This window comes from Idiotropiscis lumnitzeri, chromosome 8 (assembly GCF_059441095.1).
Source record: "Idiotropiscis lumnitzeri isolate Australia: NSW breed Sydney's pygmy pipehorse chromosome 8, RoL_Ilum_1.0, whole genome shotgun sequence".
Lineage (NCBI taxonomy): Eukaryota > Metazoa > Chordata > Actinopteri > Syngnathiformes > Syngnathidae > Idiotropiscis > Idiotropiscis lumnitzeri.
In genome coordinates, this window is record NC_142398.1 from 8,676,682 (window position 1) to 8,703,068 (window position 26,387).

A 26,387-nucleotide genomic window follows, 5' to 3' on the forward strand; every position below is an offset into this window, starting at 1 on the left:
TTGCACAGGCTCTACTTTCCGTCAAGGAAGGAGGAGGAAGAGGGAGGGAAGAAGAAGGATGGTGTCCGCCGACCAGCGTCATTGTCATTCGCATGTCGACGGCGCCGCTGCAACAACATAGAAGCATATTTTATTCATTTGTTTGTTTATATTTGTTGGAGCGGCGTTGGAGAACGAACACCGAATCTCGTGGCTGTGCCGTGTAACGAGCGTCGTCGTAGGTCTGCGCACCTGTCACGGAGCCGGAGCACAGCAAAAGCGTTCTAAAATGGCTGCGACCCCCCAAGAAATCCAAATCGTCTTTTAGTCTTTTTTTGTATTTTTTTTAATCGATGCCATCGAGAGGAGGGCGTTCGTTGTTTTGATGACGTTCGCACCACCAGCTGTGTTTGTTTTTAAGCTAGGAGTCTGGCTCGCTTACTTCGCTAACAGCTCACCTTATACATTTTCCTTTTCTTTCTTTTAACAATCCCAATTAGAGTAATAAATCATTAGTGGTCCATGTGTCCTTAAAAAAAACGGCTGAATTCATAATCATGTGGGTGAGTCCAGAAGAGGTGTTACTGGCGGGCGCCCTGTGGATCACGGAGCGGGCCAATCCCTATTTCATCCTCCAGAAGCGGAAGGGTCACGGTGGGGAAGGCGGAGGACTGGCTGGTAAGGGGCTTTCTTTTTATTATTTATATTTACAAGTTCAAAATTCGTATTTTAAAGCCAAATCTCTGGCCCTGTAAAAGGAATACATTGTTCCTATGAAGCCCCACATACATATGTATTCAAGCGAAGACTGGACTTTAAAGTAGACGCGGCGGAAAACGTGGAGGGGCAGTGTGGGCACAACCCCCCCCCCCCCCCCCCCCCCCTTTGGCCCAACTTTGCTGTTCCTATCGCATATTAGGACTGGATGATTAAGGAACAAATAAAAACGATTATTTTGATTGAGATTAAAATCACGATTATGCAATACAAAACGTTTATTTATTTAGCGCTTTCACAACAGCTGCAGCACATTACAGAACATTTATTACAAAATGTAAATAACTTAATTGACTCAAAACGTATTTATTCAACTGTTAAAACTCAACTACACAGAACTGTTATCATAGCCTCACATCCATTCATCCCCGCTCGTTGAACACTATTTTTCTTGAACCCTATTTTACTTGCCAAGTGCAAAACAACTTTGTAAACATCATGTGAAATTCAAGCCTCTTACTTTTTCATTCTGCGACATCCACACTTACATCTTTGCACACATCGAACCCTTGAATAAGCATTGTGAGCCTTATCTCTGTGTCGCATATTATCTTGTTATTTTACCCTAATCTCTATCACATTTATTTGATCTTATTTTCACAAGTCTTGTGACTTAACTGGGATAACCTGGGATTTCTGGGATTGGATTTCATGCCATGTCATGTGGAAATGTATGTTTGTATGACAAAAAAGTAATTGAATCTTTGTGTCCTTTTGACAAAGAGAATATTCTATGAGTCATTGAAAACCCCCAGTTTAAATATAAGGTCAAAGAGAAAATAAATTAAGAAAGTGAAATAAAAAATATAGCCTGTTAGTGGAAGTGAGGTGTATCCATGTACACAATGATATAAGAGTAGAGTAGGAGAAGGAAATTGCAATACAACTCTATTAATAAAACTTGTTTTCCACAGATTGGAAGGAATGTGTGCCTTTGAGTAGTGTGTTATCTTGCCTGCATGTTTGTGTTTCCACAGCGTTTGTGCGTGAATATTCATTATTTGAAGGAATATCACTTACAAACTCAAGGCTAATTTCAAGTTAGCATTTGAATGGGATCCTTCAGTGATTTAAGCACTAGCGATGTGTTACAAATGGAGCATGTTTCGTATTTAAATATACGTTGTGTACAATTCCTTTTGTAGAGTGTTTAGTTTTACAATAAATTCCAACTGGGTGTCATTCAATATTTTTTTTAAAGATCAAGATGCTAAAATCAAAATTACGATTACATTTTGATTAATCGTCCGGCACTCTCACATTTTTTTTCACAGACCTCATTTATTGCAAGGAGTGATGTTTACCACAGAATAATTAGTAGAATAATTATTCTGGGCCTAACAAAGACCGATGTGAATGGAAAAATGGGTTTTGATTTAAAAGATCTGAGTGTATCGAATCCAATCAAATCATTCCAGTTGAAACGATATGGAGATATGTATTGAATTGGATCTTATTAGGAGAGATATCTTTGAAGGAAATGCATCATTTACAGAACAACAACATGTAACAAAGGGGTTTGATATTAAAGATGCAAGTGTATCGAATCAAACTCAATTGTTCCATTTTAAAATCTTAGGAGATAAATATCGTGTCGTCAACTATTGGACAGAGATGTCTTGGAAGGAAATGCCACATTTACAGTAGTGAGAAGTTTATTCATATGTATGTCAAATGACAACAAGCAAGTCATCGTGTCATATGCCCTCTTGAACTGAGCCCTACCATCGTAATCGTAATGAATTGAATAGAATTGTTCCAAGGGTAAGCATTTATCGAGATGTGGGTCAAATCGTCTTTTATGTGACAGATGTGACCGACCCCTGATAATTATGCATTATTTCTGGAAAATTAAGTACTTCTTATTATGGAAATTTACCCTTGAGTGTTGTTTTGTTTTGCTGTGCTGCATTTTCTGCTTGTGAGATTTTCAAGACAAAGTTTGTTTATTTGGACAATTCAAGTGTTATACAATTGTTCTACTGTATAGTTTTGTGCAATAAAATGAAAGCCATGCATTTTAGTAGGTGCTATTTACCCATTTCCAGTTTGTAAACAAAGATGACATAATCAGGATGCACATGCAATGTTGGTGCACAAAAAATGGCAGGGTTTGTGAATACATGCACAAGCACATTGGAAAGCACCTAAGGGATTGCAAAAAACTACAGAGATTACATAGTGGGAGGAAGATGTTACACAGTGGTCCCATGTTCATTGTTATTTAGTGGAGAAACCTAGTTTTTATACTAGCGTGAAAACTGCAGCCCTGTTTGGGCCATCATCAACAGAAAGGAGAACTACATTCTCGCAACTAACTCAACTTGCTTTCATGGCAGGGTGCGTTCCAAAGCCAGCTAGACCCCTAGATGATTTTGTCGCTTCTTGATTATATAAAAGAAAACTGATAATTTTGTCAAATTGTTGTGATTACGATCTGCGTGGGATCGCATTGCAGGGAAACTTTGAAGTTGCTAAGGTAAACATCACAAAAAAAATAATAAATTAAGAGCTCGAGTTACATGGAGCTTGTGTGCATCATAGCTGAATGATTTAACTCCCAGTTACTGTCAAACACTAGTAGCAAACCCCTTGCCATTATTTCATAATTCCTGACAACTTACTAAACATTTCAAGACGTAGAGGTTAAGTTAAACCAAATGGCCGCAATAACTTACCTGATGTAATGAGCACCGCGAATGTGGTCATTCCTGATTATGTCGTCGGTCCAGTCTGTGCGTCTGCAGGCTCCTCGGGTGTTTTTGAAATGGCCTGATTTGAGTCAATGATGCGCACTCAGAAAAAATTGGTCCATAACTGAGCATTTCAACCTACACCCAATCCTACCCATCACTACCATCCAGAAGTTGTTCCATGTCATTGCATGAATATGGCCAAAATGAAAATCACAATTCTTTGTATCAATATTGTAATCATGAATAATAATCACAATTATTTTTTTTTTTAATTAGTCTTCATATTGCACTAATTTTCAACAATATGTAAATGGTTTTGAGTGCAACATAAAACTTGAAAGAGTAAATGAGAATTAATTTTTAAAAAATCCCCAAGAAAGAAAAATATATAAATGGCTAACTGAATATGGTTGCTAAGATAAACGGTTCAGAAAATGGATGGATGGATGGATGGATGCATAACAGAGTGCAGTCCAGTCTTTTTCGGGTCCACGTGCTGGTGCAGTCCTAACTGAGGAACAGTTTCTTTCCGAGAGCCATCTCCATTCTGAACTCTCACACACACACACGAGAACACCCTTACCTTTCAGAACAGCATTGTGATGTGTTTTTATATACACTATTCAGTACTAAATTCCATTGCACTCTCTTATTTATTTATCTAATTTATATATTTAAGTCTGTATTATTGTTGTATTGCACTGGAGAGGGGAGCCCTCTAATCTCGTTGCACACTTGAGTACAATGACAATAAAGGGATTTCTAATTTCTAATTCTAATTTGGAGGCACTCACTCCTCACCATAATGCTCCTCATCTTCAATTTTTGCTCTACTTTCTTCTCCTGACATGACTCACTCTCATCAGTCCCCGGAATGCCTGTTGGCGTCATAGCCTTCTTATTTTAAGGCACAGGCTGAGAACCAAATTTCTGTCATAAAATGTCGATTAAAGTTGACAAAACTCAAAACGGGTGAAAACCAAACTGAAAAAAAACACGTGAGCTGTGATTGGTCGTTACCTGAGCAACTGTGACATCTTTGTCAGTCCACAGCAAGTGGAAAAATGGCCGCCAAAACTGGTGGATTTTGCTGCTTAATTCATAATCCACAAACTCGGTATTAATCAGAATGCCTGGACTAGTGAGAGCACATATAGTGTCAAGAAAACTTTTTTGAATTTAGTGCTTATTAGCAGGCTCGATGTTGCCATACACATGCAAACACTTCTGGGTGTAGCGCTAAAACGCCCTGCGTTTGCACACGACGCATGTGCAATGTCGCACAAACTGAGATGCGATAATAATCAGTCAAAGAGTCCTCTTTTGATGCTTCACGCGACAATATATAGAATTCGTTCTGACTTGAATCAGAAAATTCAGATTTAGTGTTCGTTTTTAAGGACCATGTCGCCACTCACCGCTGATTCGTGTAAAACACTAGTTTGCACCTCACTGAACTTGCTTCTCACATAGCGTCTCTTTAAACGCGATAAAGTCAAATAATCATTTTGACTGTGCATACAGTTGATTCATCACAGCTGTAAAGCTTGAAAAAGGATCAGGAATGGCTTTTAAAAATCTGAAATAAGCGTCATTATTTTAATACAGCTCTTGTCAGTAGATGTTTTTGTGTATCTCAGCATCACAAGAATAGCGTGTCGATCACATGACCCGTCAGGTGTTGCTGGTGAACTTTAAACATCACTTTAATCCATCATAAACAAAAAAATATTTTTTTATTAATTTCTTTTTTTTTTTTAAGTGTAGCGCAACAAGGATTTCCAGCTGGTGGATTCCAAAAGAAATCTAAAATGCCTCAAAACAAGAATAGCAAGCGTGTTGCTGCCTGTTTACAAAACGCCCTGACAATGCAGACGCTTGTGTAGTCTGGGGAAAAAAACAGCCACTGTATGTATGTGCTTCGTGCTGAATCATTCCGCTTCCTCTTATTTCCCTAACCCTCTTCCCTTCTTGAGCTTGTATCTGAACTGGGTTTAAGTTTCACTTCCTGACCTCTGTGTTCACTTATAAATTAACTTCTTTCGATCCAAATTAGGGTTTGTGTCATTGTTGTCTTGACCTGGATTCACCTTGTTTGTCAATCATTGTGGCAGCACATAGCAGTGAGAGTGGGTGAAGAGCGTCATAAATGTTTTGTAACTTGACACCACTCATGACATTTATTGCATTTTAACCAGCCAATTCTGCCAACTCTTTTTTTATGGTTGACTCGTATACTTTTTGCGAGCAAAGTCAGGGGATCCTCAACCTGACATGTTCATGCAATGTCATCATAAAAGCCATTTAAAATCTGGTGTGTTTTTAGGGGAACTGAAGTGGATGTTTTATGTTTCTGTCAGTAAATGTGTCGTGTTTACCCATGTGAAATTGCCCCCTGCTGGCCTGGGGCGTACACTCCAGTGCCTTACGTCTTCATGGCCATTGCTTTGACTGTCGTCCATACGTGAAACTTTTCAATAACTTCTCGTTTATACCGGGTCGTAAAATATTTATAGCAATCGTTCCATTCCGGTCTTTGAAGTCTGACTCAATTTGAAGCGATTGGCTGCTCCCATCAACTTAGATTATGTCTATTGCTTTTGTGCAGATAAGTGTACCGTGTTGCTTTGTGGTTTGTTACATCCCCATTCCGGGTTCGTCTTCTTCCTCATGGTTTGCGTCGACAGTTTGAAACACTACGGGCACCGACACAACTTCAGTGGAACTGTAACGGCCCGAATGGATCAAATGAGCAGTCAAGTCGTGTAGCTCTTCACTTCACTTTAATCGTTAACTCGATTCTGTTGCTAAATAGCTGCATTGTTTCTGCCACAGCGCTGCTGTGTCATGAAAGCGTCATTGTTATGGCAGAACTAAAAACGACACTTGGAACACTTGAATTTCTCGCATTAAAGTGTTTGTGATAAATCCTCTCTTGCTACGAAGTGCTTGGCAGTGCTGGGGGGATGATGTCATCCTTATGTAAATGCTGAGCTTGCTGGCTTGCACTGTGTGCCAGTTGGCAGCGCAACCACATGCTCTTCTTTTTTATACACAGTTGTCAGCACTTGCAGGATGTGGCATTTTTAGACTTTCATCGTTAAACATGTTTTTTTTGGGGGTTCTATTTGTCAAATTTTCTCACCAAAAGACTCTATTCAACTACTTGCATATTAGAACATTGTGTCTTTTCAGATTTTACTTGTCATGACTCAAGCTTAACTGACAGACACGTAATAAACACAAATACAACTCTGAAATAGGGCCATAAACACAGGTTTTATGCAAGCTGCTTTTGACACAACATCAGTGTAGTCTGCCATTTAGCTTCCATTGTTGTCTATATTTTTTGTCCTTCAAACACTCAATATGAAGTACTATCTTGGAACACAGCGTCTTGCAAATTGTGCTCCTTAATCGAGTTGAATTTATTTTTAGCTTATCGGACTGAATAAACTAAAACGCTGAAATAGACCATAAGCACGTCTTATTCAATCAGGCAAGAAACAGTACTTTGATGCAGCCTTATTTCACAATGCTAGCAATTATTTCTGGGTTGAAAGTCAGCAAATCAGTCAAGTAATTTTAAGCTTCTTTCTGTGCAGTCATACATCTTTACAGAGACTTTATATTGGACATTTCTGGCGCTGAGCCGCTGACGTGCGAAAAAAAAAAACTGGCAGTTAAAGAAAAATATGATTCAAAGTAATCTTATTTGTTTTGCTCTTCGTTAACAAAGCACGATTTATGATTACAAGGAGACAACTTATCACATGGTTTCAAAGATGTTTATGCCTGTGGGGGTAGATAAAAGGTTGGTGAAAATGAAGCCTGTTTCCCTGTTACATCACACGGATTGGTAGGCGTTGTGTGCGCCTTTTACCCCGGTCTGATAGGGGATTTCAATCTTTGGTGAGAAGCCTCACCAGGAATGTACATTTCCAAAAATAAAAATGGGTTAAACCTTGAATAGGACTATTATTAAACATGGTCAGCATGCTAAATAGACTTTTCAGATATGTTGCTGTATGACTCGTATTGGGTCATAAATTTTATCATTAAAATTCCGAGTTCAATGTTTTGATTGTCCACATTGTCTGTCACAGAAATTTCACCAAATGCCCATCCCTAAAAACATTCATGCCCAGCTTTAGATGGACTGTTTGCCATACTAACAATAAAAGAACTGAATGAGCAGCAATGCAGACAAAACAAAAAAACTGAAAGATTTCATTCCAGATCAGACAGCTCTCGACGCCTTTGATGATCTCATTGCAAGGTTTTCGTGCGTTAAATCTTCAAGATGCACCGTTGTTTTCTTGCTGAGGTCTCCTACCCAAGAAATTGCTGGGACAGGGCTTGATCGTCTTTTTTGTTGTTGTTGTGTTTCATCAAGCAACTTGTATGCCGCATTAGTTTGATTCAATGCAAAGAGTTTGCTTTCATAGCAAACTACAGAAATCCGTTATTTACTGTTACGAGACAGAAACTGTAGGATTTGAATAATTATATTAACTAAACAAGGCCTCTCAACAAGTCATTGATTGTTAAAGTAATTAGGCATGCATTTGATAAACAATTAGTTGTGTGACTGTGGTGCCGCAAGCAGCCTTGGTTCAGTTCTCACTGGATGAGTCCATAATAGTCAATAAATATGAGTGTGAATGGTTACTTGTGCCCTGAGACTAGCTGGTAAACAGTCCAGATTGTAGTCTGCCTTCGCTTGGAGTCGATTGGGATAGGTTCCAGCTCCTCACGACCCTGAACGGGGTAAGTGGTATAAAAAATGGATGAAAGCATAGCTATTCCGATTTTTAGATTTATTAACTCAACAAATGTACTCCTTGTTGGTTTACATTTCTTTCAGTATTGTGACAATACTAATAACCGAGATAACTCTATTTTGGCTATTGTGGCAACAAGAAAAAGTCATTCTCTATTATCTTATTACACAAAGCGCCTTTTAAGACTGAACTGTCGCAAACTTTTTTTTTTAAACAGTAATTTGATACGTCAAGTACAGGCTACGATTTACAAGGCTTATGACGGGAAGTGCACACCCAATTTGGAAATGTGGCTTTTGTTGAGGCGCTTTGTTCAGTATTGGTTCTGGTCAAGAGTGGACAGGAGAACCGAAGAAGCGAGACAAAAGTCAAGCGATTGATGAATACATCCACATTGAAGATATGTGGTGCACGAGAGTCGCAAGGAAGGATTCGAATCTTAAAGCACGAGTAGACAACGAATGGCTTGTGGGCCATATACGGCATGCAAGAGCGTTTGATTCGGTCTGCCATGTAATTCTAAAAAAGTGAAAAGGCTCTTGATTGGAATTTTTAAATATAAAAAAAATAAATACTTTTTTTATTGGGGGGGGGGCCCATTTAGCAGCAGCAATAATTTGACTTGAATTTACCCATAAACAGCAAATTTTGATTATTAGGTTTACTTAAAGGGTGTTTCAATCAGGTTCTCTGGTTTCCTCCCACTTTCCAAAAACATGCATGGTAGGTTAATGGGACACCCTAAAGTGGCCCGAGGTGTGAGTGTGAGCGCCAGTGGTTGTTCATCTTTGTGTGCCCTGCGATTGGCTGGCAACTAGTCCGGGGTGTACCCTGCCTACTGCCCTAAGACGGTTGGGATAGGCTCCAGCACTCCCACGACCCTTGTGAGGAGAAGCGGCTTAGATAATGGATGGATGGATGGTATTCCAAGCATAATCCCTTGCACCTTGCACAACATAGTTTTTGATGTCATACCTAACAGTACGAACTGGACCTAGGGTGGGAAAAATAATCCATTAAGATGATTGCATTTCTTTCCATTTTCTATGTACCAGACTGTTTGCCAGAAGCAACTGGCACCATTCATATAAAAAAATACTGAATGTTTTTATTTTATAGTGCTTTCCCTCTCTCTCTGGGTTAAGTACCCCTCGCGGGCATTCAGGCTGCTCCGATGGCCCGTAGTGGATGCTAGTACCTACTTACAAAGTTCCAAATGTCATGCATGCCTGCTCTTTATTTTTTATTTTTTTACATTTCCCACAATAATCATGTCACTTTACTCTCACACTCAATCACGGCTTACAGTGGTTAGCGATGACACACAGGCTACAAGTTAGCTGGAGATGTTTTAACAAGGACTGAGACAAGTTTAACCAGTCACGGCAACTCAGTGGAAGACACTTGGCTCCTGTAAAGTGGAACGTTTTGTAACAAAGATTATGTTTTGTTTGGTGTTAATTTACCTAAAACACCAAGGCTGTATTGTTGCTTCCCCTTGCAAATTCCCATGTTATAGTCTCCAATCTCCGACACCTGCGCTTTAGCAATAATTACTTAAAACTTCATTTTTATCCTTTTTCAGTTTGAAGCAACCCCAAACCATAGCCATATTTATCTCCTCCATCGACACTTGATTACAGAAAAACACGTTTGCAGCAACAAATGCCCATGTGCTTCTCGATGCCACAAGTACGCTTTTAAAATGATTAATGATAGTTCCGAGGCAGACATTTTTGTGTTGACCAATTTTGGCGGTCGACTTAACCTAACCAGTTTATCGAAACCCTCATTGTCACTGCAATTCCTAAGCTAACCTGCTCTCTAGTTTTGTCCTGGAGAGAACCTTTGTCATTGATTTTTGGGTTTTCCCATTTGGTGGCCTTGCCTAAGCACTCTGTTTTGCATTTTGTCACAGGACTGCTGGTGGGGACTTTGGATGTGGTCCTGGATTCAAGTGCCCGGATGGCTCCCTACAGGATTCTGTACCAAACCCCGGACTCTCTATCCTACTGGATCATCGCACACGGTGTGTAATCGTCAACTCAAGCAGTTTGGGGTTACAGTCTTCTTTGAAAGGAAGGAGACGTGCCCTCCCCCTCCATCCGGAACATATCCTGCCGTTTCCCAAGTGTGCAGCTGAATGCAGCACGTTACATCATGCTCTGGTGGATGTTAAAGGGCCAGAAATAAAATGGGGGATATTGCACTTCAATTTTGCACTCCTGTCTTCTGCAGGTGTATCCTCTTGCTGTTTTTTTCTGTCCAGTCAAAATACTTTGTAAACAAGAGAATTTGTCCCCTCTACTGGGAAGATTTTCTGTAAGTGTTTGGAGTGTGTTTGGACACAATTGTATGCAATTGTTTGGGTAAAATCATATTTGTTTGGTTCTAGATTCCTTTTCCAGAGCGAAACATGGCTCATCCGCCAAGGGTAATCGCCAGTGGTAGTCACTCAGAGAGTAGCTGAGTGGAGAATTTCAGTTATCGATTTAATCTGTGGCTAGAAAAAGAAAACAATTTAGATCTCGCTTCTTGTCGAGGTTGCTAAGTGTTGTGCTGCTCTCGCAGGAACATTCACATGTCGGTTTCTTTCTCAGGAACGTCGCGTAAAGAGATCACCGAGCACTGGGAGTGGCTGGAGCACAACATGCTACAGACGCTCTCCATCTTTGAGAATGAAAATGACATCACTACCTTTGTCAAAGGAAAAGTCCAGGCAAGTAATGGACACACAAAATAAAACGTGTAAAACTTAAATACTGATACAGTGTGCCCATGAGGCCCTGAAAAAGTGTGTTTTGTTCTTTTGTCCTTTTGTTTGAACCATTTGAGAGTCCAGCATTGCTGATATGGATGCACACAAAATGTTTTTGTACACTGGTTCTCGAACCTTTCACATCAAGTAACACCTAAAAGAATCCACAGTAATGTCGTATGCCCAAAAAGCTCTAAAAACAAACCAACCATTCTTAAAGGTTGAAAGCAAATGTATAGTACTGTTCTTAAAAGTTAAATACAACAGAACTGTACTTGGGGGAAAAAAAGTATTGTATGTGAGAAATGGGCTGTAAGCATGCTGTAGCTAAAAGCTTCATTACAGCCATGGTACCATACTTTGAGATTGGTTTTGCAAATTTGGTGGGTACGAAATCTCATTACGTATGGTTTTAAGAGAAGTCATAATTGATCCCACCCCATAATAAAGTATTTTGATTTCCAAAGTGGGATTTGGCCCCACACCTGCCCCCTTCTTTTTAAAGTGTATTACTTGTCGTCCAAAACTCAGTATTTGCTGTACAGGGTACGGATAATGGATCGATGGACTTGCTAAACTAAATTTGACTACCTAAATGCACCTTGGCCAGAGTTGGGGATTGTCTGCCTCGAAGTTGATTTAATCTATAGTGAGGAAATATACCCTAAAATGCACCTGTCCAAGTCACTTGATTATGAGCATCTGCCGATACAGAGTCCCGATGTAAGACCTCTGCAATGCAATGAAGGAGAAAAAGAAGGCCACATCAAAATTTTCTCACTTGTCTTATTTTGGTTAATTTGAATAAAAGTATACCAAGATGCTACATTTCTATATGACTGTAAATCAGCAGTAGTTCAAATGAAGTAAAGATTGATGATATTTTTTTCTTAACTCAAGAAATTAGGAATATTTAAAAATCGGACGGTGAGGATCTCAACCCCTGTTTTGTGTGTGTGTGTGTGTGTGTGTCGCTCCAGGGCATCATCGCCGAGTACAACAAGAACCACGACATCAAAGAGGACGATGATACGGACAAGTTCAAGGAGGCTAGCTCTAAATTTCGCAAGCTGTTCGGCATGCCAGACGAGGAGAAGCTGGTCAACTACTACTCGTGCAGTTACTGGAAGGGCAAAGTGCCACGGCAAGGCTGGCTCTACCTCAGCATTAACCACCTGTGCTTCTATTCATACCTGCTGGGCAAAGAAGGTTGGCACTGGATTGGGGGGAAAGGGTCCCGTGTGTGAAAGTGTCCCATCAACCTACCATGCATGCAGTGCTGTTATTCACTCATTTGTTTGTTAGTCAATTTTCATACATGTCTTTCAGTCAAACTAGTGGTGCGCTGGGCTGACATCACACAATTGGAGAAGAGCGCCACCATGCTGCTGCCCGATGGCATCAAAGTGAGCACGCGCAGCCACGAGCATGTTTTCTCCGTCTTCCTCAACATCAACGAGACCTTCAAACTGGCCGAGCAGCTGGCCAACATCGCCATGCGCCAGCTGCTGGACAACAAGGGCTTTGAGGAGGACCGCTCACTGCCCAAGCTTAAGAAGAAGTCACCCAAGAAGGTGTCTGCACTCAAGAGGTGACCTGTTCCCACCAATTTGGACGCTTTCTTTTCGCGTTTTACTTGCTATATAACGTTGTCATTCTTTCTGCAGGGACTTGGATGCTCGAGCCAAGAGTGAGCGCTACAGGGCACTCTTTCGTCTGCCCAAAGATGAAAAACTGGATGGGCACACGGACTGCACCCTGTGGACCCCCTTCAGCAAAATGCACATCCTCGGACAGATGTTTGTCTCCACCAACTACATCTGCTTCACCAGCAAGGAGGAGATGCAGTGCAGCCTCATCATTCCCCTCCGTGAGGTCAGTCAAGACAGAATAAATGGACAGGAAACGTCATTAGGTATATGTGAATTCCCTGTAAACCCATGGTTTAGGCAACACATAAAAATGTAAAATCATTTTATTCCTAGAAAATTATATTGTCCTTGCTTACAGTAATTTAAAATATTTTGTTCATCATTTATTGTAATGATAGATAGATTGCAATTGTGTTAACAAGTTGGTGTGGCCCTCTCCACCCGTTTCAGTTCCTCACATGACCCATATGAAAATATTTATTTATATTATTATTTAATAGAATTGCCCACCCCTGATTTACAGTATGGGACCGAGCGATCAGCAAGCTGTTGTTGCGCCGTTCTCCAGAGCAATAACCTGGTCCCCATCTTTTTTTCTTTAACTTCAATTTTAAACTGCACTTCATCACAGTGGGGGCATTATTTGAATATTTTGTCCCTCATGTCATTATTTTATTGGATCTCGTTTGATTAATCAAGTGTACCTAATAAAATGAACACCTTTCAGGTGACCATTGTGGAGAAGGCTGACAGCTCCAACGTGCTCCCCAGTCCTGTTTCCATCAGCACCAAGAACCGAATGACTTTCCTCTTTGCCAACCTGAAGGACCGGGACTTCCTGGTCCAGAGGATCTCCGACTTCCTGCAGCAGACGCCCTCCAAAACCGGCCTAGAGCGGGAGCTCACCGGCAGCCTCAACAGCTCTGACGACGAGGTGAGGGCTGATTGTTTGGTGCGTGGTGGCCATCACATGAAGTTCTGCTTCCTGAAGATGCATTTTATTCCCCCCCAATTTGCGCTTTCTAGGTTTACGGGTCGCTGCTGTCCAGCAGCCCGCAGCACAGCGTGAGCTCGGAGGGTGAGCGCACCTTCAACCTGAACGACGGCGGCGTGCCCACCGCCTCACAGGCCCTCATGACCATGTACCGACGCCGATCGCCTGAGGAGTTCAATCCAAAACTGGTGAGCCATTTGGTGATAAATATACTTAATGAGGAGTCATCACACTTAAATTACTGAACAATAATGTATCAAAGAAAGTGGCAACATTTTTTCCTGGTACTATCTCCAATAGATATTCAGTGGTACATGGACAACTATTACCAGAGGTTACATTTGCTGTTCTATAGTCACCGTTTTCCTCTTTGCCACCACTTGTACCTACCTGCCTGTGGTGGCGTCTGGGTGAGGAAAATGGCACAAAAAAAGGCAAATGTGACTACATATAGCCTGCACCATTCTTTAATCCAGCCCACCACGTATTTACATCATCAAATATTAATTTGCTGTTTTTTTGTGTTTTTATTGTTTTTTATTATTCACCTTTTTAAATAATTGATTAAGTTATTCATTGTAAATATATATATTTTTTTTAAATAAATTGTCAAATGTACAATTCCACATATAATATTTTTATTTATATTAATTTTATGAAATCATTGTGTAATTAATATCTGTTTGTCCCTGTGTGCTCAGGCTAAGGAGTTCCTGAAGGAGCAGGCCTGGAAGAACCACTTCACTGAGTTTGGCCAGGGCGTGTGCATGTACCGCACAGAGAAGACCAAAGAACTGGTCCTCAAAGGCATCCCAGAGGGCATGAGAGGAGATCTCTGGCTACTCTTCTCTGGTGAGCTCCAACGAATCAATGAATCTCTCCTACGCACACCAAAAAAAATCAAACAAGGCAAGATTTGTCATGTTTGATGTGGAACACGACAGGTTTTTGGGGGATAACTGGACATGCATTATTGCATGTAATTGTCTACAATGAAGAATGGAATGGAAATCAATTTCACTCCACAGATAAAACCCAGGATTTCAATACAGGACGAAGTTCACAGTGCTAAAGTAGCATCGGTTTTATTACAGGGGGTCCTCATTGTATGAAAGTCAGAACCAGCTAGAATAACTATTTGGATTAAAACACGCCATAGACATTATGGTGGTAAGTGAGCATGGCGCTTGTCGTGCCACGTGATAATGCGGTTTAAAGGCTGATACGCAAATCAGTTCATAACCTTTGAGTGACGTCAGAGCACCAATTGACCCTGCAATTCAGCGGTGGCATTGAAGGCAGGAATTGGAACACAATTCAAACAACCTTTAACGCTCGTGTTCACACAGAAGGACAAATTAGTATTCATTTTACCAAAGGGCGTGTGTTTTGGGCATTAAGGAGAACATGGAGAAAAGATCCAAACCTTTCACAGAGATTCAGGAAAACATTCTAACCACTATCTTGATACAATGTTATTACATATGTAGATCTTATTACAATACAACAATTAGAGGATTACCGCTTATTTGCAAGAAACTAAGGAAATAGCAATGGGACAAAAGACCTGTTGTACTACCCAAAAACAAATTATGTCATCAATGAATGCCTTCGTTCTCTTGCGGTCTCTGGTATTCTCAGGGGCCATCAACGAGATGGCCACCCATCCCGGCTATTATGAAGACCTGGTGGAGCACTCCATGGGCAAATACAACTTGGCCACCGAGGAAATCGAGCGGGACCTCCACCGCTCCCTCCCAGAGCATCCCGCCTTCCAGAATGAGATCGGCATCGCCGCCCTCCGCCGGGTCCTCACTGCGTACGCCTTCAGGAACCCTAACATTGGATACTGCCAGGTATGGTGCTCAATATCTATGTAGTGACTTGAAAATTGATGCGCATTCTTTTTTTGTTCATGTTTTGATGACATCACAGGCTATGAATATTGTGACGTCGGTGTTGCTCCTCTACGCTAAAGAGGAGGAAGCCTTCTGGCTACTGGTGGCGCTCTGTGAAAGGATGTTACCGGACTACTATAACACTAGGGTTGTCGGTCAGTATGCAAAGTCAGTACATTTAGCCTGTTTTCCCGAAACGCTCATGTTTGTTTAAATATGTATGTGGGCACAAAAATGAGAGGGGGGAAACAAGCCTTAAATAAATGGCCCGATAAAAATTGCAATGGCCACTGAAATTACATTAAGCTTTGGGGCTGCTTTTTGCTGCTTCTAGCATTGGCTGAATTGAATCATGAAGGGTAATGATGAATCTCAATGCTATCAAACATTATGGAGCCAAATATGCTACCTAGAATCAGGAAGCTTGGACTGTGTTTTCTTCTGGAGTGGATTTTTTTTAATTATTATCTGGCACAGGCTTACTTGAATCTGTGCAGGGTCCAATGAAATTCTGCAAAACTTGATTTTCTTAGGAGCTCTGGTGGATCAAGGCGTGTTTGAGGAGTTGGCCCGCGAGTACGTGCCTGAGCTGTACGACTGTATGCAGGACCTCGGCGTCATCTCCACCATCTCGCTCTCCTGGTTCCTCACACTCTTCCTCTCAGTCATGCCATTTGAGAGCGCCGTGGTAGTGGTGGACTGCTTTTTCTTTGACGGAATCAAGGTGATCTTCCAACTGGCGCTCGCCGTGCTGCACGCCAACATCCACCAGCTCCTTGGCTGCAAGGACGACGGCGAGGCCATGACAGTGCTTGGCAGGTGAGCAGGTCACAAAGACAAGTGAAGTGTAACCTTCTTGTCGTCTTGACGAGACTTTTGTTGTTCGTAGATACTTGGACAACGTGACCAATAAGGACAGTACCTTGCCACCCATCCAACATCTGCACTCCTTGTTGACAGACAACGGAGAGCCACATCCAGAGGTGGACATCTTCAAACTGGTCCGCAGTTCTTACGAGGTATTTCTTATGCAAAAACATGTCTGGCCGTGTCATTTGATGACATACGACTGTTTCTCAAACTTTTTACACCAAGTATCACCTAAATAAATGCTCCCCACTATGATGACCAACATTAAAAGTGTAAGTGTTTATCCTAAACAAGAGTCTCAAATGTGTATTTCATATACGTCAGTGGAACATGCACAGCTTGAACATTAATATTGTACTTGAATTGAATGGTATCGTAATGATTTGTCTGAAATGTATAGTCCAAAAATAAAATAAAATTGTATCTGAATAAAAGTAAAAAAAGAAACAAAAAAAAACACTCCTTAAAGACTAAATGTGCAAATGTGTTGTACTAAAAAGTTAAATACAACTGAATTGTACAGGCAGTAATTATTTTGGGTAGCACCAGAGAGAACACACATAACACTAGTTTTACTCGTACCATACTTTGAGAAAAGCTGACATTAGATAAATCATTTGGTGTAAAGTGTAAAATACTTTGTAGTCTATTCAAGATGGTAAGGACGAATACAGGAAGTCCTTGAATTATGACGTACTCGACCTGCGACGTTTCGACTTTGCGACGACCGTGCCTCGTCTGACATTTTAGGTTCGCACTGCAGGCAATGACCCAGAATGTATTTTTTTTTGCTCGTGTGTGACCTGTATCTTTTTTTTTTTCTCCTTTTTTTTTAATGACAGTCTGAACGACTCAATTCTGATTTTTTTTTTTTTCAAAGATGAATTGGGCCACTATCATATGTGGTACTAGATTGGATACATATGGGATTTTTTGGAACGGCCAGGCCCTGCATGTGGGCGGAGGAAAAGTGCTAGCAACTGGGAGATAGACTCTGAAGTTGTTTTGAGTCACAGTATTGACATATATTTTACTTTAATAAGCTTCGCCTTCAAATACTGTATTTCTACCTCCTATCGAACCGCTCCACTTGTAGAAATGCTGGACCATATTTACTTCCGTAAACACTACGTGTGACGTCGTTTTTTTCTGCACCTGCGGATCACTTTAGGAAAACAATTTTCACACACCAGACAGACCAAGGTTGCATTTATAATGTAACGTGAATGCTTTCACAAAAAACTTTTTCACAAGGATGGCCCACTTCTCAGCAGTGTTCAGTATAGTATGTTATTTTTTTATTGTGTTAATATGAAAGACAAAACATGTATTTGGATATTTATTTAGAGATTTAGAGAGTATTAAAGGGTATATTCCGACTTGCATGGAAATTCAGGTAATATCCCCAGCATAGGAACTGAACTCATTCGTAAATTGAGGGCTTGCTGTAGTTTGTTTTTGTAAATTAGCTTCCAACTTACTCCTGTAATGAGCGTAATGTCTTGAGCAGATAAAGTATAAAATAAACATTTTGGAGAAATTGCATCTGCATCATGTAAGCATATGAAGCAAATTCAGTTTGTTAAATTAGTCATAGCCTATAAATGATGCAAACTTTGACTAAGAAATTCTTCGAAACCTAAGACCTGAAACCCGAAAATATGATATAAAAATATTAAACAATCTTACTAACTGCAAGGGAAATAATTTTTCACTCAATACTACTTCTAGCTAATTGACAAATAAAAACATTGTGTTTTTAATTATCTCCAGTGGCTCAAAACGTTTTCCATTTTTTTTTTTGTTTCGTTTATTTTTAGCTAAAATGTTCACTCTCTTAAAAACCAACAGTTTTGAATTCCTTTTTGAGTGCTTGCAGCCTTGAGCATAATGTTTCGTGATAAGTGCCAGTTGAAATTGGGTGGCTAAAAGTAGCTACTGGCCAACAAATGATGGCAGTTTTAACATCCAATATCAAGGCAATGCTTTGGAGACCTTGTGAGCTTTATGGAAACACCGTTTAATCTCGCTGTACATTGTTATAAACTTTGAGGACCTTGAATGATTAACTTTCAGTGCTACACAGCTAATTGACTAGTGGCCGCAACTGAAACTAAGCAATTAGTCTAGATCACGCATGGGCAAACTACGGCCCCGGGGCCACATATGGCCTGTTAAATGTTTTAATCCGGCCCGCTGAACTTGAAAAAAATTAAATGAATAAACCTTGTTAGTGTTTTATTTTCTAAATACTGTGGTGTGTCAAAGACATATACGTTGTTGTTATGCTTTTGTTCACTTTCATTTAAAATGAAATGGTTTTTTTTTCTCCGATGAAGTGAGGTTACCAAAACACTCTCTGTCAAATTGTCGAACCCATTGTGGCCCACCAATCAAATAGTTTGCCCACCCCTGGTCTAGATGATTGATGAGCTCAGGGCCATTTAGTCATTAAATTGGCCAGTAGTCATTGACATACGGAAATTCCCAAGTAAAATATCAGTGCAATGCTTTGTCGCTATGTAAACGTAGTCCTTCATCTTGCTACCGTTTGTGACAAGCTTAGAATTATGTCAAATCGTCTGTTCTACTGGAAAGAATGTTAATGTGACATTCACACGGTTGTTATCAGACAGTGTCAGTATGATGTAACCTTTGGCTAAGGTTATAATTCCTGCAGATTTTTCTGGTCACCCGTGATTTAACAACCAACCACCTTTTTTGCTCTTTTCTGCTGTAAGAAATTTGGCTCCATTCGCGCAGACGCCATCGAGCAGATGCGTTTCAAGCAGAGGCTGAGGGTCATCCAGACTATTGAAGACACAACCAAACGCAACGTGGTAAGAGAATCCTCCAATCAAATGTCTCATTCTTGTACATGTTAATTGGAATCCAAGTATGACAAAGAGCGCTTTGGAGTCACTGGAGGACCTAATCATTCTTTTAGCTTAACAATCGTTACTGCTTGGATATTTCTAGGTCAGAACTATTGTAACAGAGACGGCCTTCAGCATCGACGAGTTGGAGGAACTCTTTGTTCTTTTCAAGGTGGGCCCCTTTTTTCACCGCCTGGAAAAATCTTATACTTTTTGTCTGTCATCAAGCAAACTGCACCGACATGGGAAAATACAACCCATCAACAGTGCGTTCATTATTGAGGTCATGAGCAATTGGTTCATGAGACAGCTAACAATTTAATTTTAGCAATACAACAAATGACATTTTCTTATCCTTGGGGTAATTTAACAACAACATCACTCTAACACCAGGAATTTGTTTTAAATCATGAAAGAACTCTATAATGCTTCCTTTGAATTCCGCATATGTCGCGATAAATCATTTGCCATTGTGCGTATCCTTTTAGGCGGAGCACCTGACCAGCTGCTACTGGGGAGGTAGCAGCAACCCAACGGAGCGCCACGACCCCAGCCTGCCCTACCTGGAGCAGTACCGCATCGACATGGAGCAATTCAAGGACCTCTTCAAGCTCCTCTTCCCCTGGGCCAACGGCTCCCACTCAGACCCCTTGGCTACCCGCTTCTTTCGCCTGCTCGACCACAATGGCGACACCTTCATCAACTTCCGAGAGTTCATCAATGGCCTTGGTAGGTGCACATGCAACTGTACAGTTCCAATGTACAAGTCATCTATTACTGAAAAGACTGAAAAAACAAAAACAGGACACATGATTTTTCAAAGCATTATGACATTTCGGAAAAAAAATCCATCTATTGCCGAACCTAACCCTTGTTTCATAATTATTCTTATTATATTACATATGATATTATTGTTGTTGTTATTATTATGAAAACTGTTTTTTTTTTTAAATGTGAAAAATATTTTTACTACTGTTGTCATCAATTGTTGGTGTATTGCAGGCGTTCTGTGTCATGGGGACCTGACAGAGAAGCTGAAGCTCCTTTACAAGATGCATGTTTTACCGGGTGAGTGCCAAAAAGCCCTCGTCTCTTGCTTGCACAGAATGACATGATTTTCATGTATAGAGGTGACCAACGAACAGGAAGAGCCCGACTCGGCCTTTGAGGCCACGCAGTACTTCTTTGAAGACATCACCCCGGAAACATCCCTGGGTAACCATTTTGCAACCATCAGCACTGCACATGAATACGTCAGCGCTTGCGGTAAATCGGGATTAGAAATAATCTGAACCATTTTGTTTGTTTTAAATAATAGAAATACTATAACAAAACAATTCAGCCCATTTTTAAGGAAGTTATCTTATTAACAAATTCAAGTATCATGCACCCATCCATTATCTGTGCCTATTCTCCTCACTCGGGTCGCGGGGGTGCTGGAGCCTATTACAACTATGTTCGGGCCGTGTGCGGGGGACACCCTGAACTGGTTGCCAACCAGTCGCAGGGCAGACAAAGACGAACAACCATCAACTCTCACACTCTCACCTAGGCACAATTTAGTGTCGAATCAACCTGCCATGCATGTTTTTGGAATGTGGGAGGAAACCAGAGTACCCGGAGGAAAACACTCAACACAGGAGCCAGAATCGATCCCATGGCCTCAGCACTGTGAGGCCATCGTGCTAACCGGTAGTCCACAGTGCTGCCCTTCAAGTAAACAAATTATGTGAAGTTGTCTACAGTGAATCAATTAAGTAGGCATTTAAATTGATTTTAATGACCCCAATTACACTGTAAACCATCAGGAAACTTTTGACTCGAGGTATGTGCTTCCAAGCTGAAATCTTTAGTTGCGGTCTTAACGCTGGACCAGGTGGTGGTGCACATGCATTTGAAAAATTGTTCAATTGTTACAAAGCATTTTGTCCCCTTCTCAGGCCAGGATGCGAAGAACCGAAGTGAGAAGGACGACGGCTTTGTCAGGGTTACGTTTAAAACAGAAAAAGGTGAACACCACACAAGCGACACAGAGGCCTCAATGTAGCCCTCAATCAAGCATGGATGGCAAAGAGTGCACTATGTGTTGCCCCAGTTTTAAGATCATTTCAAACTAAAGATAAAACAAAGAGAATTACAGGTTGCGGATTTAAATCAACCAAACCAAGAGCAAACTTGTACATGGACCAGGCAAGCCTTGGCCAGAACAACTATTTTTGTAAACAGAAGCACGTGAAATCAAGCGTGCCTTAGCCACGCCCACCAAAATCTGCTCGTTTACTGCTCAGCTAACACTAGACCTTCCTGGTGGAGCATGTAATTCTACAACAAGGTGAAATTTTAAGAAAAAAAGTGCTTTGATACAGTAGTAATGTGTCCAGAGAATGGTTGTTGTTGCCGCTGCAACACTCATGTCAAACAGACACGCAATATCACAAGTCACCTCTGTGAATAAAACGACTAATGTACTGAGTCACTGAGATTTGCAGCAGCTCCTCTTTGTTTGTCCAATTTTGTCAACTTATTTTAATGGGTGTCAATAATATGCGGATTTTAGCTATTCGCTTGTCTACCCAATTGCTATCCCCGTGAATAGTGGGGGTCGACTGCAATGCATTTTTCATTCATTTCAATGGGAAAATTCGTGTTTTGAGTTCAATTTGTATCTCACAGCACCACTGAATTTATAGTAAATATTTATTCCAACCATTTATTCAAATTTGAAAAAAAAGAGCTCATTTTTTAACAAATAATTTCAACAAAGGGTTATTTGAACATGATTATACAAACTCGTAAACGCGAACAAAAGGAAGCTGTAACTCCTTGAAATGTCAAAACACAATATCTCGACATGCTCTCTTGCACCAGGATGTCATGCAAAATTCCACATTTGACAACAAGTTAGTGGAAAATCCATTTGGAACAAATTGTCTAACAGTTTAACAGCATTCATATGACAATTGTGAAACGTTATCTGATTTGCCTTTATTTGCGTGCCGGGCACACTGCATGAGTTGCATTGTTGGCTGGCTGGGCGTGAACCAATGTAATGGCACTGCATCTGATGTTCTGGAAACGTGTTTGCAGTGAAGAAGCTGAATGCTCCTGACTATCGTCACTACTTAAAGCTTTGGACCCAGGACAGCAAGTCCAAAACGGAGTGCACCAAAGATCTCCCTAAACTCAATCAAGTAAGATGATCTCATTCACATTCCTCTTCCTACCAGTTATTTTATGATACGCTTGTATAGTGCATTGCTGCATGTTAAATTAACACACAAAGATGCCAAGTGTTGCGCTTTGGCAGTATTTTGTACGGACAGTTACTATCTATTCTGCGGAACTCAAAAATGTTCCGGGAATGACGAGACGACGTGCGGTGGATTAATTTGGAGTTTGTTAGTAATTCTTTAAATATCTTGGCTTGTGATTGGCCAACTAATCGTGATAGAGGGATTTCTGATTTCTGATCTAATAAGTGACACAACTGACGTTTATCATTAACATGAAAGGAGGATGACTAGTTTTTAACAGAAGAAATGTTAAGGCTACGCCATGCGAAACCGATGTTATGCTATTGTTAAATGTACCGTAGTCATGAAAGGGCGGAATAAATGATTTATGTGGCAGTACAACTTTGAGTGGTTTTCAGGTCATCCCACTTTTTCCGAGAACATTCTCGCCATTCAGCTAATTGATTTTGGATGTTTTTCAGGCGTGTTACAAAAAACAATTTGAATGGAATGACTGAAAATGGGTTTGGATTAAAATGATGTGAATGCGTCGAATCGAACCGTTTCTCTTTTAAATGTACAACCCTTGAATTGTATAGCACGCCATGTAGCAACATATATTGTGGTAAATATTAATATATTAGAATTATTGCTATAGTTAACATGTATTATCTAATGAAAGAAATACATATTTTTATGCCGAAAAATATGTAGGCTCCAATGTATTCAAAGCTAATTAATACTAATGTTTAGTTTTTTTCTCTATTGGCTAGCAATGCCCATTTAAGGTTGAATCAGGTAGATAAAAACATCCGATGTGAAACCTATTGCATGTGTCATTATCCGAATAACGATGTTTATTTCAATGTCTTGTGCAGCCCCTAGTTTACTGATAGCTCTTCATTCATATTGTAAAACGACAATAAGAAACTGATTGCTTATAACTTCTCGAAGTCAGCTCTACCATATCTAATCAAATTGTAATCCGCTGAGTAGAATCTAAGCGTTCCATTTAAAGATTAACCATCTTGGAATCGTATCGCACCCCATGAACCATGAGTGAATTGTTTTTATTGGAGAGATGTACAGCCCATATGTTTGCCCGTGTTGTGGTGCAGACTCAATTCATCGAGCTGTGCAAGACACTTTATAGCATGTTCAGCGAGGACCCCGCCGAGCAGCAGCTCTATCACGCCACTGCCACCGTCACCAGCCTGCTGCTGGAGATGGGAGAGGTGGGCAAACTCTTCTGCGCCACTCGCCGGGACCACCAATGCGGGGATCACTCCTCCGAGGTACGCAAAACAGGCCACAATCCAGAGTTGAGTGAGACAGATGTCAAGGAAGAAGAAGAGGCTCTTGTATGTAAGGTTTTGTTGGGGGGGGTTTCGCACAAGGAGAATGAGGATACCAAAAAAATTTCATATTCAGTTCAACTTACTTTATAGAGCTCTTTAACAACAGCAGCTGTAGCAATGTGTTGGACTAGATCAAACAAATAGCAAGAAAGTTTTACATTACAATTATTATAACAATAAGAGTAAACTAATGTGCCGTATAATACTGGGTCTCCTGTATTAAATTATCAAAATTTTCGAAATTTTATTCAAGAATGCTCTGCAACAAGGCAGTGATTTTGGAGTGTAACACTGTGTATTTTCAAAAATGTACACATTTCATCCAAGAGGAGGTTACGGGCAGCGAGAAAACTGGGAGCTGCAGCAAAGTGGATACTGTGGAGTCTTATATTGAATCTCTTGTATGAAATTCTCAAAATTTTACAAGGCTGTGGGAAAAAAGAAAGTGCTGCAGCAAAGCAGAGATTTTGGAGTGTAATACTTGGTCGCCTGTATTTTTCTTTTTTTAAATTGTACTCGTTTTATGCAAAAAGAGACTTGTCGGCAGTAAAAAAAATAAGAATATTCTACAAAGGGGAGACTGCGGCGTGTATTGCCAGATTCCCTGAATTCAATATAAATGTTATCAAAGAGGAGACTGGGCAGAGAAAAAAGAGAAAATTGGATGCTGAAGCAAAGGGGAGACTGTATAGTACCATAATTTGTCCCCTGTAATGAATTTTCAAAAAAACTGATTTTATCCAAGAAGACACTGCGGGTGGCAAGAAGACATTCCAGCAAAGCAGAGAATTTGGAGCACAATACTGCGTCTCTTGGATTCTCAAAATTGTACAGATTTTATCCAAGGAGAAAGTAAAGAGAAAATGGGGAGCTGCAGCAAAGTGGAAACTGGTGGATGAAACTGAATCTCTTGTACTGATTTCTCAAAATGTTAAATTTAATCACAGAGTAGACTAGTTACGATAGTGTGGAGGATAATGACTGTATTCTAAATTTGACAAATTTTATCCAAGAAGAGACTATGGACAGCAAGAAAGCGGGAGCTGCAGCAAAATGGAGGCCACTGAGTAGATAATCAGGTTTCCTGAATTATCTATTACAAATCTCTATGAGGCTAACATCTAATAGGAGACTGTGTGCAGTGGAAAATGGGATGCTGCAGCAAAGTGGAGACTGTGTGGTATAAAACAGGGTCTCCCGAATTGAATTCTCAAAATTGTATGAATTCAATCCAAGCGGCAGAAAGGAAGTGCTGTTATTTTCGCTTGCAACACAAAGCAAAACAAATGAATCAACTTTGGGCACTTGTAAGTCAAGATAATGATGATTTTCCTCCTCTACATTGATACCAATTTCATATTAGAATGTATTTATTTATTTTTGGGGGGAAGGAGGACGAGGAGGAGCGTTCGCCAGCCATGCGGGACATCAAGCTGGAGGACGCATCCCCCAAATCGGCCATGCTCACCTCCGATGACGAAGCCAAGGACGACACGTCGGTGTCATCGTACTCGGTGCTGAGCGCCGGCTCGCACGAGCCCGACGACAACAACAAGCTGCGCTGCGAAGACATCGCCGACGACACGGTGCTGGTGAATAGCGACGAAGGCGACCAGGACACGAAGCAAAAAAAGAAAAGTGGCCACGCTGAGCCCGGCGTGGACGAGGACTGGGCCATCACCTTTGAACAGTTCCTGGCGTCCGTGCTCACCGAGCAGGCGCTGGTGCTTTACTTCGAGAAGCCCGCTGACGTGTCGGCGCGCATCACCAACGCCAAGAACGTCCGCAAGGTCGGACGCAGAGCTCTGTTGTCCGTCAGTGACTATGAAATCTCACTCTCCGGTTGAGAGGAAGACTGTTGACCGCTTTGTATTAACAGTTCAACAGTACAAGTCCAAATTTACAGTAATCCCCCACTATTGCTGGCGGGTAGCAACCGAGCCCTCCCACCAATAGCGAAAAATTGTTTAAAAATGTTTACAATTGTCTAAAAATTTAACAGGATGGCAGCAAAGCACTCCTTTTGTCCAAAATGACACTTCTCAATTAACTTCAACATAGTTGCGCGACACCAAGATGCCACAAGATGGCAGCAAAACACGACTGTTGAGAAGCAAGCTCCTCAACTGGCGTTCAACATCCAAGATAGCGACAAAGCAATGCCTGAAAAAGGTTCAAATTAGAGGCTGACCAATCAATTCGCCAGGCAATTTAATCAGCCAATATACGTTTTTTTTAAATCAGCCCTAAGTTTTTGTGCTAATTTTTGCCAATTGTTTTTATTTTGTATACCCATTAAGATAATGTTAATTACATTCAGTCACTGTCCCCAACAGATTGTCGAAAATTAACAGGTTTTCTCTTGATTGTTGCCCAAAAAAAATTCAAATGTTTTTTTATTGTATCTTGTTTTTTTTTACATATTAACACGGTACAACATACGGTCAAGATAATGACATTTAGACTCTCCGCCACAAAACTTATTTAATTAATTTATTTTTTGCTGCTTGTT

General features: G+C 40.6%; 1 protein-coding gene across 1 annotated transcript; it reads left to right on the forward strand.

Moving 5' to 3' along the window:
- tbc1d9 (TBC1 domain family, member 9 (with GRAM domain)) lies at positions 1–26,241 on the forward strand. The gene is made up of 22 exons (XM_088302622.1): positions 1–657; positions 10,155–10,265; positions 10,837–10,955; positions 11,975–12,203; positions 12,324–12,585; positions 12,662–12,869; positions 13,374–13,580; positions 13,673–13,828; positions 14,342–14,492; positions 15,282–15,496; positions 15,576–15,693; positions 16,072–16,357; positions 16,428–16,557; positions 19,150–19,248; positions 19,388–19,456; positions 19,773–20,013; positions 20,287–20,352; positions 20,413–20,499; positions 21,225–21,293; positions 22,372–22,475; positions 23,636–23,812; positions 25,267–26,241. Exons 1-22 carry the CDS (start codon positions 537–539, stop codon positions 25,720–25,722), a joined length of 3,681 nt encoding a protein of 1,226 aa, XP_088158748.1. The 5' UTR covers positions 1–536; the 3' UTR covers positions 25,723–26,241.
- Positions 26,242–26,387: the final 146 nt, after the last annotated feature.